Raw genomic sequence first — 14236 nt, 5'->3', positions numbered from 1 at the left:
CCGCCCCGCAGCACCCTGGCGAGCGTAGTCCGCGCCCCGCCGCTGCCCGCCGGCCCGCACGGGGCGCGAACTGCAGCGCCCGGCCTGCACCGCGGCGGGCGGCCGCCCCGCCCCGCCGGCCCGGGGGCTCCCGCTGCTACGGCAACGTCGCGCCGCTGAGCTCGGGGCCCAGCGGCCGCAGAGCCTCCGGACAGCGGCAGCGGGTAAGGGCCGGCGCGGCAGGACCGCGGAGGGAGGGAGGGAGCTTCGTAGGGGGGAGGTGCGGGCCTGCGGGCCGCCCGGTGACGGTGTTTGTCCCTGAGGGAGGGAGCTCGGAGGCACCTATCGCGCAGGGAGCGCTTTTGGTATGTAATGACAGGATAACCAGGCAAAGGGACCACCAGCTCTGGGGGACGCAAGGCCTGTGCTAAGGAAAAAGAAACAACACACCAAACAAAAAAACCTCCAAAACAAACAAACAAAACCCCACCAAAGAACACCCCACCCCCCAACAAAAAAAAAAACTATGGACTAGAAATATTTGATCCTTCTAGTCTTGGACAGGTGGAAAAACTCTGACGACTGCGAATTAACTAATTTGGAAAGTCTCCCAACAGCACAGATTTGGAATCGGACGCCTGCAGCAGAGCTGCTTCAGGACCAGCTGTCCTTTCCCCAGAGCCACTCACCACTAGAGGTAAGGCAGCTCCTACCCCGACCACGCACCTAGAGCACATCTCATCAACAGGCACAGTACAGAGTAGATCCTAAAGCCCAGAGATTTAGGCCCCACCAGTGCTCTAATACTGGTGCAAAAAATAAACAGGAGGCAACAACAAGCTTCATTAATAAACAAAGTAAAGGAAAAGTCAGAAATTCTTGAGTTTTATCTAAGCTAGCAACTCAAATGTTTTCTTCATCTCTTACATGACTGAGAAACAAAGATTTCATTGCACCTCTGAAGAACAGCAGGTTTTGCATGGCTTGCTCAGCAAAACTAAGGGAGGTACCTTATTCAGTGCAGCTTTTTCAGTGTTCGTCAATACAGCATTAGAGCACTTTCCATGAACGTAGTAAGAAGTATCTGTCGTATGTTAATTCACTATCTACAGAGAAAAAAAAATGTACGCATGTGAACATGAGTGAGGAAGTACAGTCATTTGGAGGGTTGTTTAGGGCTCTTACTCTCATATTTTTATTATCCATACTAATTATTTCTGCCCCACATATTAAGATACTTTCTATGTTCAAGATTATCACTAATGCAGAAATTGATGCAAATTCCAATTTTTACTATATTTCATAGTCAACATGAGTCCGTTTACCACTGTCCACGGTTTACTAAATAAGGTCAAAAGTCAGCAGTGTTAAGTTCCTCACTCTCCACCGTGCATGTATTTCAATACACGTCTTGAGCAACATTTGCTCTGACCACAAACATTTAACAGCTTTGAAATGCTTTGCCCTGTTATTTGAAAGGCTGAATTAAAATCCATCTCCTTTGTAAGGAAAGAAGATGACTTCTGCCAAGAAACTGCCATGAAGTCTGAGCACAGAGCAAAACCAATCTCCTCATCTGCCTCTCTGCACAAATCCTGGCAATCTGGTGTTTTCCTGCATGCTGGACCCCAAAACAGTCATGACCAATGCTTCTTTGGCAAAGCCTCAGATTTTACTGTTTAAAACAACTTCAAGTGAATATGGTGCTATACCACCTGTCTCACAGATGGTACCCTGTACTTATCCAGTGAATCAAACCTTTTCAAAACACTTACTCGCTTGTGGGTCATTTCAAGATTGTAGTTTAAACACTGCCATTGACAGAAGTAGGGTATATGACTACCCCAATTTCCAGCATACTCTGTAAAAATGCATGTTACGACCTGGTCGCAACTAGTTCATAAACCCCTTGGAGTAAATTAAGGTGGAATGACACCAAATAACTGGTATGAAATTAAGAACAATTTATTAATACAGGGAAAGTGGCGTGGTGGTGTCTTGGGTTTCTAAAGGTATTGCAAAAAAAGAGAGAGGAAAAGTGATATCCCCACCCTTGGATCCAGCGATGTAACTTGTTTGTAGAGTTGATAAATGGTTTGCAGAGTCGCTCCTCCAGTCAATGGTGTGCAGGATCAGTCCTCTGGTCAGGATCGGTCCTCAGGTGGCGGGCCGGAGCGTGCGCCAACATCCCAAGCGAGAAGTTCTAAATACCTTAGGTCATTTGCATGCGAGATAGGAGAGGGTGGTAACATCCCTCTTGCCTCCCCCCCTGCTCGCTTCTTATGCTAATTGGGACTCCTACACATTTGTAGTCTTAGATTGTTCTCCAAATGAGTCGGTGGTCCCCCAAGGGGTGTCTGGTGGTCGTGATCCCCCCCTAGTTGCGGTGTCAGCTGTAGGACCCCGCTTCTGCGCAAGCATGGGTGGTGCCTTCATGTTGCAAAGAAGTTGCACATGTAGGCTGGCCCCAGGGAAAAGATACCGTTCTGCCTCCACAGGACTTCTCTCTTTCTCGGGCCAGAGCTGTAAATTATGTCAATTAAGGCACAGCAAAGGCATTGTTCTGCTCCCAAAGCCCTTATCTCCTGCCAGACTTGCGGGCCTCTGTAGCACCCATCCCCTCCTCCAGCCAGAGTTGACAAACAAGTTGTTTTAAGGCATACAAACTCTGTGACAGTCACAATGCATCTCCATCTTTTTGTCATAGACTCAGACTAGACACTTAGCTTTAAGAAAACAAATCTGACTTATTTCAGTCATTCTGGGAACAGCTGTCAATATCAGATTTATTTTGGTTTTGCTGGGTTGAATAAGATGTATCAAAAAGGATGTAGCCCACTTGATGATACACTTCTCTCAATCAGACCTAAACACATAAAAATAAAACTTTTGAAACTGGTATCATAAATGTGGAACTCTAATTTTATAGAAAGAGTTAAGTGAAAGAGACATTGACCTGAAGGTTTGTTTTAATTAAAGGTATTTTCTGGTTTTAAAACTTAAAATCAGTCTCCACATTCCTACATCTCACGACACTAATACCAACGTAATGTGCATGACTTTGGTACAGTGTACACGCTGTCTGCTCAGGTATTGAAGTCAGAAGTTTAACATCCATTTGCTCCCAATAACATCCAATTGCTGCCCAATAAACAGGCAGATACTGTTCACGCCACCAAGCACATTTCCTTCCCGAACCTTTAAAGGGGGCACTGTTTCTATTTCATAGCAGTTGAAAGAGGTGCCTGCCTGTATCAAAAATAGCCTTGAGTAGCTGTAACAAATCACTACAATACAAATAGCCTATACAGATGGTTCTAATAGGCTTTGGAACCAAAACAGAAAATCGGGAACTTACAACCAGTGCCTGCTTCTTTGCATTTTCTTTTTCCTATTGCCAGTGTCTCTCCTCCTTAGCCCCCACTTCCCCTCAGTAATTACATGAAATAAAATAGCCGTGTTTTGGCAAGTATACCATTACAATCAATTGAGGCACTAAAGCTCTTGCACTGCCCTCCTTCCAACTGCTATAAATAAAGTATTTTCATCCCCTTCCATCACAATGCAGTAGGTATCTATAGGAAAGAAGGAACAGCAAGCTACCCCAGACATTTCTGACTCACCTCAGCCCTCCTCTCAAGGCTCTAAGTAAAGCAACTGCAATCAATACCTGCCACCTTCTCCCTGTTCCAAGAGTATGACATTTACACAGAATAACGTATATCTGCATAATAAATATTCTCTTCTAAAGGCAGAAATCAGTCTCAAATGGTATTCAGGAAACAGACTGATGTGGAAAATTCAGAAGTCTGCTAAAACTGCTACTGAAAGGAGTGTAGTTGAAATGGTCACAATTTGGACAGAATGCCTAACAAAACAGAACCACTTCAAGTCCAGTGTTTCAGGTTGTAATACAAATGCTAACACTAACACATATGTATATATAAACAATACAATTCTGTATTACATCCTTCCACTACCCAAAACAACAAGTGCAAGACTTCAAAGCACAGTGTCATGCTTCATGTCATTTTACAACACTTGTAACCTCACCAGGATGGTCCCATTTTTGAGAATCTTTAATCACACCAGTATTCCTGAGGTACTGGCCAATGTCAACAGTGTTCAAATTAAAATATTAGCTAAAGACAGACATATATTCTCATATAAATAATAATGTTTTTGATTTAGAATATGCTTTACAGCTACACTGTAAGATTACTAATTGTAGTAGGATGGAAGAAGTACGTCATAGTCATTGATAGGACAATTTACCACAGGATTGATTTACCACTACACTACAATACGACACTACAGGTTTATAATTTTCCCAATTACCTTCTTTGGTCAGCCCAAACAAATGTTTCAAAATAGACTGAAAACATTCAATGTACATTACTCAATGTTAAAAAGAATGTTCTGCACTATATAAAATCTACCTCTATGCTTCCAGGTGGAGGTTTTCCAAATCAAGTGCCTGAATTAGAGTATCTAAATTCACTGTCTTTGTTTCAGATGTACCAAACACTATGAACAATACGAAAAGAAGAAAACATACAACCATAACCATATAACTGTTTCAGCTTTGGTGGAGAACAGAAAGGTAAGAAGTTAACAGGTGTTGACTACATGGAGCTACTGAAGTTATATGAAAACCCATTCTCTAGATTCAGTATGTATTTCCAGACAAATACTTCATTTAGTTATGAGTAACTTTAAATCAAGTACCAAAAGCATGTTTTAATATTCAGCCCATCAATATTTCACAGAAAGCAAAAATACGACAACTTTGTATCAAAATGATATAAAATCTAATAATATTTGTTATAATACTGTACTCTCCAAAAATAGTAATTCATATATCCAATCTTCTACCAATTCTGTATGCGTTCTGAGTGAAACAGAAAAATGTCTAGTTAACAACGTAACTGAAGAGAACTAAGAATCTTGCATTGTTCCTTGAATTAGGTGTCGAATCTTCTCAGCATCTTTTTCTATAGTTTTATTTTTAGGATCAATCTTGAGAGCTGCTTCATAATCCTGGAGACCTAATATAGACACATTAATAAGAATGTCAATCAATAAGGCAAGAGCATCCTCTTTAGCACCTAACTGGAAATAACTGCTCGCTAGTCATATGCGCAAAGTATTGATCTTGAGTTTTGCTATTGAGCAAGATGGAATCAGAATGACATTAGGTTTAACTTTTGTCAGTAAATAAATTTATATTTTGTTTATATTATTTTACAAAACATTTCAGTGAAAACACTCTACTACATAAACATTTTCAGGTATTGAAACATGAAAACAGACCCTCTTCATTCACATACATATATATATATGCGTGCGTGCATGAAGGGAGTGTTCAAAAGTGTTCTGCAGGAGAAAAAAAATTGAATGACAATGAAAGTGCATGAAAACAAGAAGGAAAAAAAAAAGACACGAACTGTCAAGACGAGAGCTTGGGGGGAAAAAAAAAGCAAACCATGAGTACAGGAAGCAAAATAAAGTCTTCTTTAATTGTCTCCAAGTGCAAATAAAGCTGTAAGGGAATGACAAAGTGATTCATATGTAGAAAAAGGTAACCGATGGGAAAAACTTAGTATTTCAACACTGACATTTTGAATAATCTTCACTTTCTATTATCAACTTTCATTTGTAAATTTGCCTTACAAAACTAAACTGATACTCATAGAGAACTCAGTAGGGACACTTAATTCAGGTGTTTTCACACAAATCACACGTACTTGATGAGACATTTTGCTCATCAATACAAATTTCATACATAATTTTACAAATATATGTTACTAAGCACTCCACAAGCAAATATTTTAGAAATATTTCAGGTTAATTAAGGTTAATTTGTTCCATAGATGGAAATACTGTTAATAAAATCTCAAGACCAATAAAACATTGCTTCATCAACAGCAAAACTAGTGCAACCCAGTTTCATATCAGTTTGCATCCTACATTTGAATGCTTCCTAATGCAAATACCTCATCTCTGACCTCTCATTCGTTTCTCACTAATACCTTCCATGGCCACCACGCTGCTATGGCCAATAGCTGGCCATTATGCACAGAAAGACTGACTCAATAGACCAAACAGAGGTTACACAACTCACTAAAGCCTTTTCCTCAATGGAAAAACTAATTGGTACTCCTTAAATTAGGAGTTCAATTAATTTTCTTAAAACTTGTAAAGATTTTTCAAGTGGAATTGCAATTAGCCAGTAAATTAAAAAAAAAAAGAAAAAAAAAAAGATTAAGGAATGTGGTATAAAGGTTCATTAAAAAAAAGAGACATAGATTGTATAGGCCTCCTTTAAGGTCCCTCCTGAAAAAAATAAAAGCATAAGCAGTCTCATTGAGCTAAACAGAATTACTTGCATGTCACTATAAATCCATGTGCATGTTTTCACAAAATCAAGGTCTCACCTTCAGTATATAATTCCAGCTGACAAAACGCTGTTCCGCGTCTCACATACGCTTTTACTCGAGCATTCTCATTATCAGGAACAAGTGGTGTCAGCAGTTCTAGTGCCTTTACAAATGAAAACATCCAAAATATTTAGAGTTAGATTTTCCATAATTTTGTTTTTTTCTCATTTACACTTCTCTCACCTAATTACTATTATTATATAATAACTATTCAAATAGAAATAGAAAATAACTATTCAAATTTAACTATATGGCTTGTGAATCTACTCGTTAAGATTTGTATCTGTCACCTTACAGTTTGCTAAATACAGTTTCATTGCCATGGCTAAAAACTGACAACTACTGTGTTAAATGTTTATTACAGTCAAATAATGTATTCTATTTTCACACATGATATTACATACCATGCTATAAAAAAAACAGCTGCCCTAGAAAAGCACATGAGTTGTAGTAGCAGTTACTAGAAAAAAAAAAAGAAGTTTCAAGCCTCAAGTACTTATTAGATCAAAAAATAATAATTCTGGGACAACTTTCTCCAAATTATTCAGGTGCCATTTGAGATCACTCCTCTCTCATTGCACAAATAATGGCTGCTAAAACATCAAGATTGTACAGCCGTTCTTTAAAAATGTCTGGTTCGTTGGGGTTTTTCTAAGGTATCCTCCTCATCACCACGACCTTTTTTTTTTTCTTCTCACCAAATGAAGAACACCAAAACATAATACAAAAGGTATCTGGGTATATTTTCTTTTTTTTTTTTTCTGCTCAAAGTTGTCTTTTTTTTTTTTTTTCAATTGTATACAATATTTTACCTGTAAAGAAACATTTACTGAATCAACATATGGCCGTTTGTCCCAAATGTGTGGAAGCATGGTTTGTTTTTTTTGTTGTTGTTGTTGTTTTGTTTTGAATTTCTGAAAGTTCATTAATGAATCACTATCAAATTTTAACATTTCACCATGGCTTCATGGCATCACTTTTGAATTTAAAAATTTTGAATCGCACTAGTAAGTATTTACAGATCTGCTTGAAACAGAAGCATCACAGTAATAAATCACAATCATGTATCAGATGACAGTCTGAGAACCTATATATTTATACCTTAGAGGAATCTTCAATAGCTTTATGTAAATTTCTCAGTTTAAGGTGGCAAGCAGCACGATTCAGATACAGTAGGGGAAGCTTATTGTTTAGCCGCACTGCAAGGTTATATGCGTTTACAGCTGCAAGATAGTTTCCCGTTGCAAACATTTTGCTAAATATAAAACAAAAAGTGAAACATGCACTTTAAACAAGGTGATAAATCACAAAATAAATATCTACTTATTGGTAACAATTAGTTTTCAAAAATTTGACTTTTTAGCAGCTTTTCCTTGGAAATGGCCATTTATAGCCTTTTCTGAGAACAACATAGCTGAAGTTCAGTCAAACTTGATGCTGACAGTATATCACATAGACACACAACAAAAATAGTCACTGCTTAAAAGCAATGAAGAACAGTAAGAGGTGGACACATCTATGCAGACACAGGACTAATTTTGAAAGCTATGTCTCTGATTACGATGGCCTAATCAAACCTTTTTGTATAACACAGCCATATAAACATACCAATATTTTTATCAAATTCCTAAAGTTTGTTTTAGACTAATGTTTAACCTCTCAATAAAAAGTACAAATGAAAGGAAATCCAACTAAGTATAATATTGCACTGACTTAACTGTCCTCATAGAAGAGTATGCATTATGTGTTCACAATGATTTTGTTCATCATGAGCATCAGCAATTGCATCTCATGGGGTTTGAATCTGATAAAGTCACAAGCTATCAATAAATTCTCTACTATGTAGACATTCACCATCTGTACCTAGGACAAACAGAAAATATCAAAACTACACAACAGACACACACTATATAACTAATATTTCATTTTAAATACATCTTCAAATGGAATCTAACTTACTTTCCTTTGTCCTTTAACCAATCTGGATTCTTCTCCTCCTCTTTTAAATCTTGCAGCTCAGACAAATCAGCACTTATGGTTCTTCGAGCTTCTGCTTGTTTATGCAGCCACTGTAAATATACAACATGCAAGTATTGTTTCTGAAGGAAAATTCAAATCCAAGAAGGATTTTGCTTTCATCTCTTCATTCACTTCTATCAAAAGAATTCTATTTGCCACATATTTGGGACAGAGAGAAATATTTAATAATGTCAGATACGAAAAACTTCCAAGTTTCCCCAAATATTTTATTACTAGGTGAGAAGTAAGGTTACTGCATCACTAATACATTTTTGTTTGCTTCTTTGTTTTGGAACTTCCAAAATTGACTCTTTGTGTTCATTCAATAGAACTCAAAAGAGCTAACTGTGAGCTTCTTTTTAAGAAGACAGAACCTACACAATCTTAAATATAAGACATTTCAAATTTTGTACTTCAAGGCATTTAATTAACATTGCTGCCTTTTTTTTTTCCCTCCCAAAAAAAGGAACATGCTATTTATTAATCTGCACAATTACATGTTTGGTGATAATAATTTTTATATAAAAGTGTTTCTTTAAATCTTAATTTAAATAAGACTGCCTTCCTTGGAAGATAAGAATATTGCACAGGTAACATTCCTTGGCACAGGTGACGTTTTTGTCAACTTACTGAATACATGGTAAATCATTCAGCACCTTGGAAGACAGCAGAAGCATCATACTAAAACACAGAGCAATCCTTACCTCCTCCTCTTCTGCGATGCGAGATTCTCGCAGAGCTGTAGGAAAAACGCGTGATGTAAAGTTGATTTTAATTGTAGCAGCAGATCGAGGAGCTGGTAACTGTTCTTCCTGTAAAGTTTCTGAAAACATACTATTGGAACCATGACCTGTGAAAAGAATTGGAGTACTGGAAATGAAAAATGAAGCAAAAGAGATTTTTCTGCTTTTCTACCAAAGTCCAAAGTACACGTAATTTAGAAACTCTGCACATTAGAACTAAACCTCTAATAGTTTGAGAAACGTTTAGACTTGTTCTTTTGAAGGCAAGGTTCAAAAAAATGTTTGTTCTTGCTGTATCATGCCATCTATTTACGGGCTACATTAACTGTCACAAATGAATTTAAACTTATCTTACACCACAGTCTCTGTCATTTACATGATCCTCTGACAGGGCAACTGCAAGAGCTAAAACTAACCTTACTAAAACAAACAAACAGAACAAAAATGAAATAGTTTCTGTTTTAGTTCCCTGAATTGGCTCTCTGTGGGGCCAACACATGGGATAGAGAGAGCGAAAGGACATTGCCTATGTCTGTGAAAACCAGCAGTTAGGTAACTTGGGGTAACATGAACTCCGCTCTCAGAAAGTCTACATTACACTGTCAGAAAGGCTTTCTCATTACTTTTCTAAAGCTTAGAACTAAACTTGCCCTTGTATTTCCAAAGACTTACATGAGAGCTAAGAACTCACATGCTTTAGCTCAATAAAATTGCCTGAAAATAAAGACACTAAAATAACTGCAAACTAAAAGAATTAGTTCAATATCGTGGAGACAAAGATAAATTATGAATTAGAAACATCTAGGAATAAAGTTAGACCCACACTTCAAAGAATGATCAAATACACTCCAATAATACAACCTTTAGTAGGTTTGAGTCTGGTCTTAGAAGTTCCTTCATTAGAAATCCCAGTTTTTTTCATTTTTTCCTTTTTCTTCTCCTTTAATTGCTCTACTTCTTGCTGTAGTTCCTCTTCTTTTTGTACCTGCTTTTGTTTCTCAGCATCTTCTTGCTGTTTTTTCCATAACTCCAACTCCTTAGTGACCTTCTGCCGCTCCTTTTCTTTCAGATCTTCAATTCTTTTTCTTTCTGCTTCTTCTAGCTGTTTGAATGATAAACCAATGAGATATGTAACATCTGATAATAGTAAGATGACGAAGTTACTATTATTTTTCCAGTTTCATATCCCAAGCATAGCATCATCATTAATGTGATCGTACAAGCAGAGTTATGAAAGATGCTTAAAAATTATTGGGAGAGTAAAGATTTCTAATTAGGTTTTAAAAGTCTTATCTTTTAACTATTTTACTACCACTGCTAAGGTATGATCCAGAAACATTCAGTAAGTTTTACTTGTAAACAATTAAAATCCTAGCCATATTCCAAATTTCTGGAATATACTGAAATGTAAAATACATGGCTTCATTTTAACAGACTATTTCTTATTTCTCCTCTTCTCTCTGAGATTATTACTCAGGCAGAATAGGTACAGTGTTGCTACCAAGAAATTCACTAACTGCACTTCATTTCGGTCCAAATTGCATATGCAATCTTAAAATTTCATTGTATACTTTTAAAAATCCTTTTAAACACAAACGAAGTGACTAGAGTTTTTATATACATAAAAATTTTGAAGGAAAGAACGTATCTCAAAATACACATAAAACACAGAACTAAGATACATACACACAAAAGGCAATGAACAGCAAGTCTGATATAAAACATAACAATGAATAAATAAGACTTTTTTTAAAAAAAAAATCAGTATTTTTGACAGTGCCAAATGACTAAACACTTGTGCTGAGGCAAAGGCCACAAAAGATTATAGTTTTGCCACATTACTGTAGTCTCCTTTCAACTGACAAAAATCTGAGCTCCTCACCAAGAATTTTCATTAGTATTACTACTGGAAAATGGCAACTTCTAAGTATTTTTCCTGTACCATTTTCATTTTTGGTAATAGTTATGTTTTAAGTACAAAGGAATAACAAGGTTCTCTACCACTGTAACAAAAATGAGTACTTTTCATATTTTTTAAGGCACATTTAACTGGGCAGCTGTCAGATTATTTGGTAACTGTTTACATGCGTATGCCTTGTAAAGTTCCTTCTAAGCGTACCTTCATTGTGGCCTCCAAAGCATATTTTTTGTGTTCCTGTTTTGTAACTTTTTTTGCTTCTGTCTCCTCTTTTGCCTTTTCATGGGCTTTTAGAACTGCATTCTCTCTTAGATATTGAAGTGTCTCCTTGTTAGCTTAAAAAAAACAAATAAAAACTGGTTTAGTAATTTAGGCCTGAAGTTCTACTGTTATGTACCATATTCATAAAAACAGGATTCTTTTTGCTAGTTTGTCTGGTAAAGTGCAACATGGTTCAAATTTCACAAAGCAGTCTCTGTCAAGCCCATATCTAAAAAAGAAAACATAAAGATTTGCTTACACACAAAATATAAGTTTTACAAGAAACATTGTTTTGTGCGCACTAGAGCCAGTAGACGTTCCCTGTCTGTTTTCATAGACTTTCTATTTTTAGCAATGAGCAAGAAGGTTTAACTTAGCAGATATCTAGTAGCAGAAGTTTCACATTTCTTATTATAGTTTGGAAAGTTTTGGCACAGTTTGGGTTTCTTACATGCAACTTACTTTTCACAGTAGAGAACTTACCATTTGCTAGAGTTAGGGAATCCCACATGGCCACTTCTTTTTTATACAAAGTGAAGAAAATGACTCCATTTCCAATCTTTGCTGTGCTATTTGTCTCATCAATAGGCGCATATAAAACGGCTTCAAATAAAAAGGGAGGGATGCTTACCTATGAAAATATAATTAATGTGTACTAATATTTACAATTGTTAATTAAATCTCACATATTCAGTACAAGCATACAGTAAACCTCAAGAAACACATGCTATTTACAAAACTAATTTGCTTAGTATGCAGTATGGAGGCTATATGCTTTATTAGACCAGATAAAAGAGATAAAGAAGTTGGTTCTTCAGCACTGCAACAGAAGCCGTGGACCTCAAATTTAGAATTATTATTCGTAATACGAGCAGATGTGTATAATTCAGGCCACTTATGAGGGAAAAGGCAGCTGGCACCTACTGAGTAGCAAGAGCATTAGTATGGAGAACAAACAGTGGTAAAGCCATTATCTCTAGTGGGACAGGTATTTAACAGCCTGCAGCATACAAAGGGACATTATAGATTAAATATTATAAAAGATTATAAACTTGACAGCGCTGCCATGGTGCATTAAGCGTGTGCTTTTTAACAGAGCTATAAAGCAACGCCAAGCCACAGGCCCCAGGGAGCAACACATCTCAAGGCGGCGACACTGCACGACAGAAGCCCCGTCAGACGACCGAGGGCGCGGTGCGCGGCCGCCCCACCTTCAAGTACTGGTCGGTGCAGAAGATGTTGGCGGGGGTGACCCGCAGGCCGTGCAGCGGCAGCGAGAGGTACACGGCGGAGCCGCTCTGCCGCCAGCTGTACTCCCGCAGCCACACCGGCATGGCCGCTCCTGTCGCTACGGGCGCCCCGCGGCCGTTGCTAGAGGCAGGAGAGCTTCCGGTGCTCTCCAAGAGCACTTCCGGCCCCCTCCGCCCTGCCCCGGAAGCTGCTGCAGGCCCACCCCCGGCCCCAGCCAGCGGCGCCCCGCGCAGAGCACGCTGGGAGCTGTGGTCCCCCGAGGCGGCCGGGCCCCTCAGCCCGCCCCCGGCACCGCGGGCCTGGAGCGGAGACCCCGGGACGCCGGTTCCCCTTCCCCGCTGCTGCCGAGGAACACGGCGACTGTAGCGCGATCCGCAACGCGCCGAGCGCCAGGTGGGGCGGGAGAGCGGCGGCCTGGCGGTGCCCGGGCAGAGGAGCCAGCCCCGCCGGGGAGCGCCCCGCGAACCACGGCACCGAAGGGCAGCCGCCGCTCCCGCCCGAGCCTGCCACCGGCCCTGCCCGGTACGGAGCCCAGCGCGCACCCAGAGGGGCCCTGCCCGCCCCACTGCCCGTGTCGGGCGAGAAAGGGGGGGTGCCGGCCTCCGCGAGCAGCGAAGTGGTGCGGGCCCCGGGCCAGCGAGTGCCGGGCTCTTCCCGGCGCGTCCTGCACAGTTTGAAACAACAAAAACTCTGCCTGGGGCTCCAAGTACCAGCGCAGGAAGTTAAGCAAACGTACAGTACTTTTGACTTTCTAAAACTTAGTGAGATTAGTTGCTAGAAATCCTGCCGTAGATACCGGCCCACGGACTTACCAAGATACAGCGCAGCGAACATAGGGCACTGTTCTGGTTCTCATCACTCGCACCTAGGCCGAGTAGGAAGCAATGCAGCTCTTATTATCCAAATACATTTCCATGAAGAGACAAATTGCTTTTAGTTTGAGAATTTCTTTGAGGACTGATTTAGCAATACACTGAAACTTACAGATGTCCTCTAAAAAGAATTAGGTCATACCAGTAGCTCCATGCTTATTGCCACGTAATATTGTCTGTTTTGCTGTCTTAACAGAAACTCAGGAGGTAATTTGCACATTGTTGCTCAACCTCCCTCAAACAGTAACACCGTATCTGCCAAAATAAAGTCTAGTATATAGAAAGCAACTGTTTCTGGGGAATATGGGTTGAAAGGCAAGACAAACACATTTGGATGAACATTCAGGTATGTGTAAGTTCCTCAAAAGTATAAAATTACTTAGAATTATTTGGAAAAAATCCAGAACGAAAAAGTCCAGTTTTCCCCCCTTTTTTTTTTCTTTTAGAATATGACCAAGAAAAATTGAGTTTAACATTGCAGAGCATCAGAGCTAAGATCTCTGATGTGTATCACTGAAGATTTAATCTTTATGTTCTATTATCTATATTCCAAAGCAATGTTCAAAAGGTAGTGGTTACTATTAACTAGTATATATATATATATATACAAGTAGATATCACAGAGGTTTAAAACTTCTTCAGAGCAAGAAATCCATCATAACCGATATGATTTCTGGGTTACTCTCTACCCTCACTCACCCACATCAGTATCAGATGGATGAATGCTTGCATGGACTGGAATCTGAGAAGTGA

General features: G+C 39.2%; 2 protein-coding genes and 1 long non-coding RNA gene across 5 annotated transcripts; 2 read left to right on the top strand and 1 right to left on the bottom strand.

Moving 5' to 3' along the window:
• The first annotated feature begins 111 nt into the window (after positions 1–111).
• On the top strand, positions 112–12788 carry LOC137668400 (uncharacterized). Of its 3 annotated transcripts, none has more exons than XR_011048932.1 (4): positions 112–203; positions 597–676; positions 4495–4582; positions 12457–12788. It is a non-coding gene; the product is annotated as an uncharacterized lncRNA (long non-coding RNA). The 3 variants fall into 3 exon arrangements; XR_011048933.1 differs by lacking the exon at positions 12457–12788 and adding an exon at positions 5271–6758; XR_011048931.1 differs by lacking the exon at positions 12457–12788 and adding an exon at positions 4980–5257.
• Positions 1496–2952, top strand: PIERCE2 (piercer of microtubule wall 2). The gene is given in 1 exon segment (XM_068409844.1): positions 1496–2952. A coding segment is annotated over 1 exon segment (351 nt). The 3' UTR covers positions 1847–2952.
• Positions 4204–12753, bottom strand: DNAAF4 (dynein axonemal assembly factor 4). Its single transcript, XM_068409842.1, has 9 exons — positions 12572–12753; positions 11844–11991; positions 11301–11434; positions 10043–10283; positions 9143–9288; positions 8379–8488; positions 7521–7674; positions 6417–6522; positions 4204–5027 (listed from the first exon to the last, which is right to left on the bottom strand). Exons 1-9 carry the CDS (start codon positions 12692–12694, stop codon positions 4918–4920), a joined length of 1272 nt encoding a protein of 423 aa, XP_068265943.1. The 5' UTR covers positions 12695–12753; the 3' UTR covers positions 4204–4917.
• Positions 12789–14236: the final 1448 nt, after the last annotated feature.

Source organism: Nyctibius grandis, chromosome 11 (genome assembly GCF_013368605.1).
Source record: "Nyctibius grandis isolate bNycGra1 chromosome 11, bNycGra1.pri, whole genome shotgun sequence".
Classification (NCBI taxonomy): Eukaryota; Metazoa; Chordata; class Aves; order Nyctibiiformes; family Nyctibiidae; genus Nyctibius; species Nyctibius grandis.
This window is presented reverse-complemented; position numbering and strand designations above follow the sequence as displayed.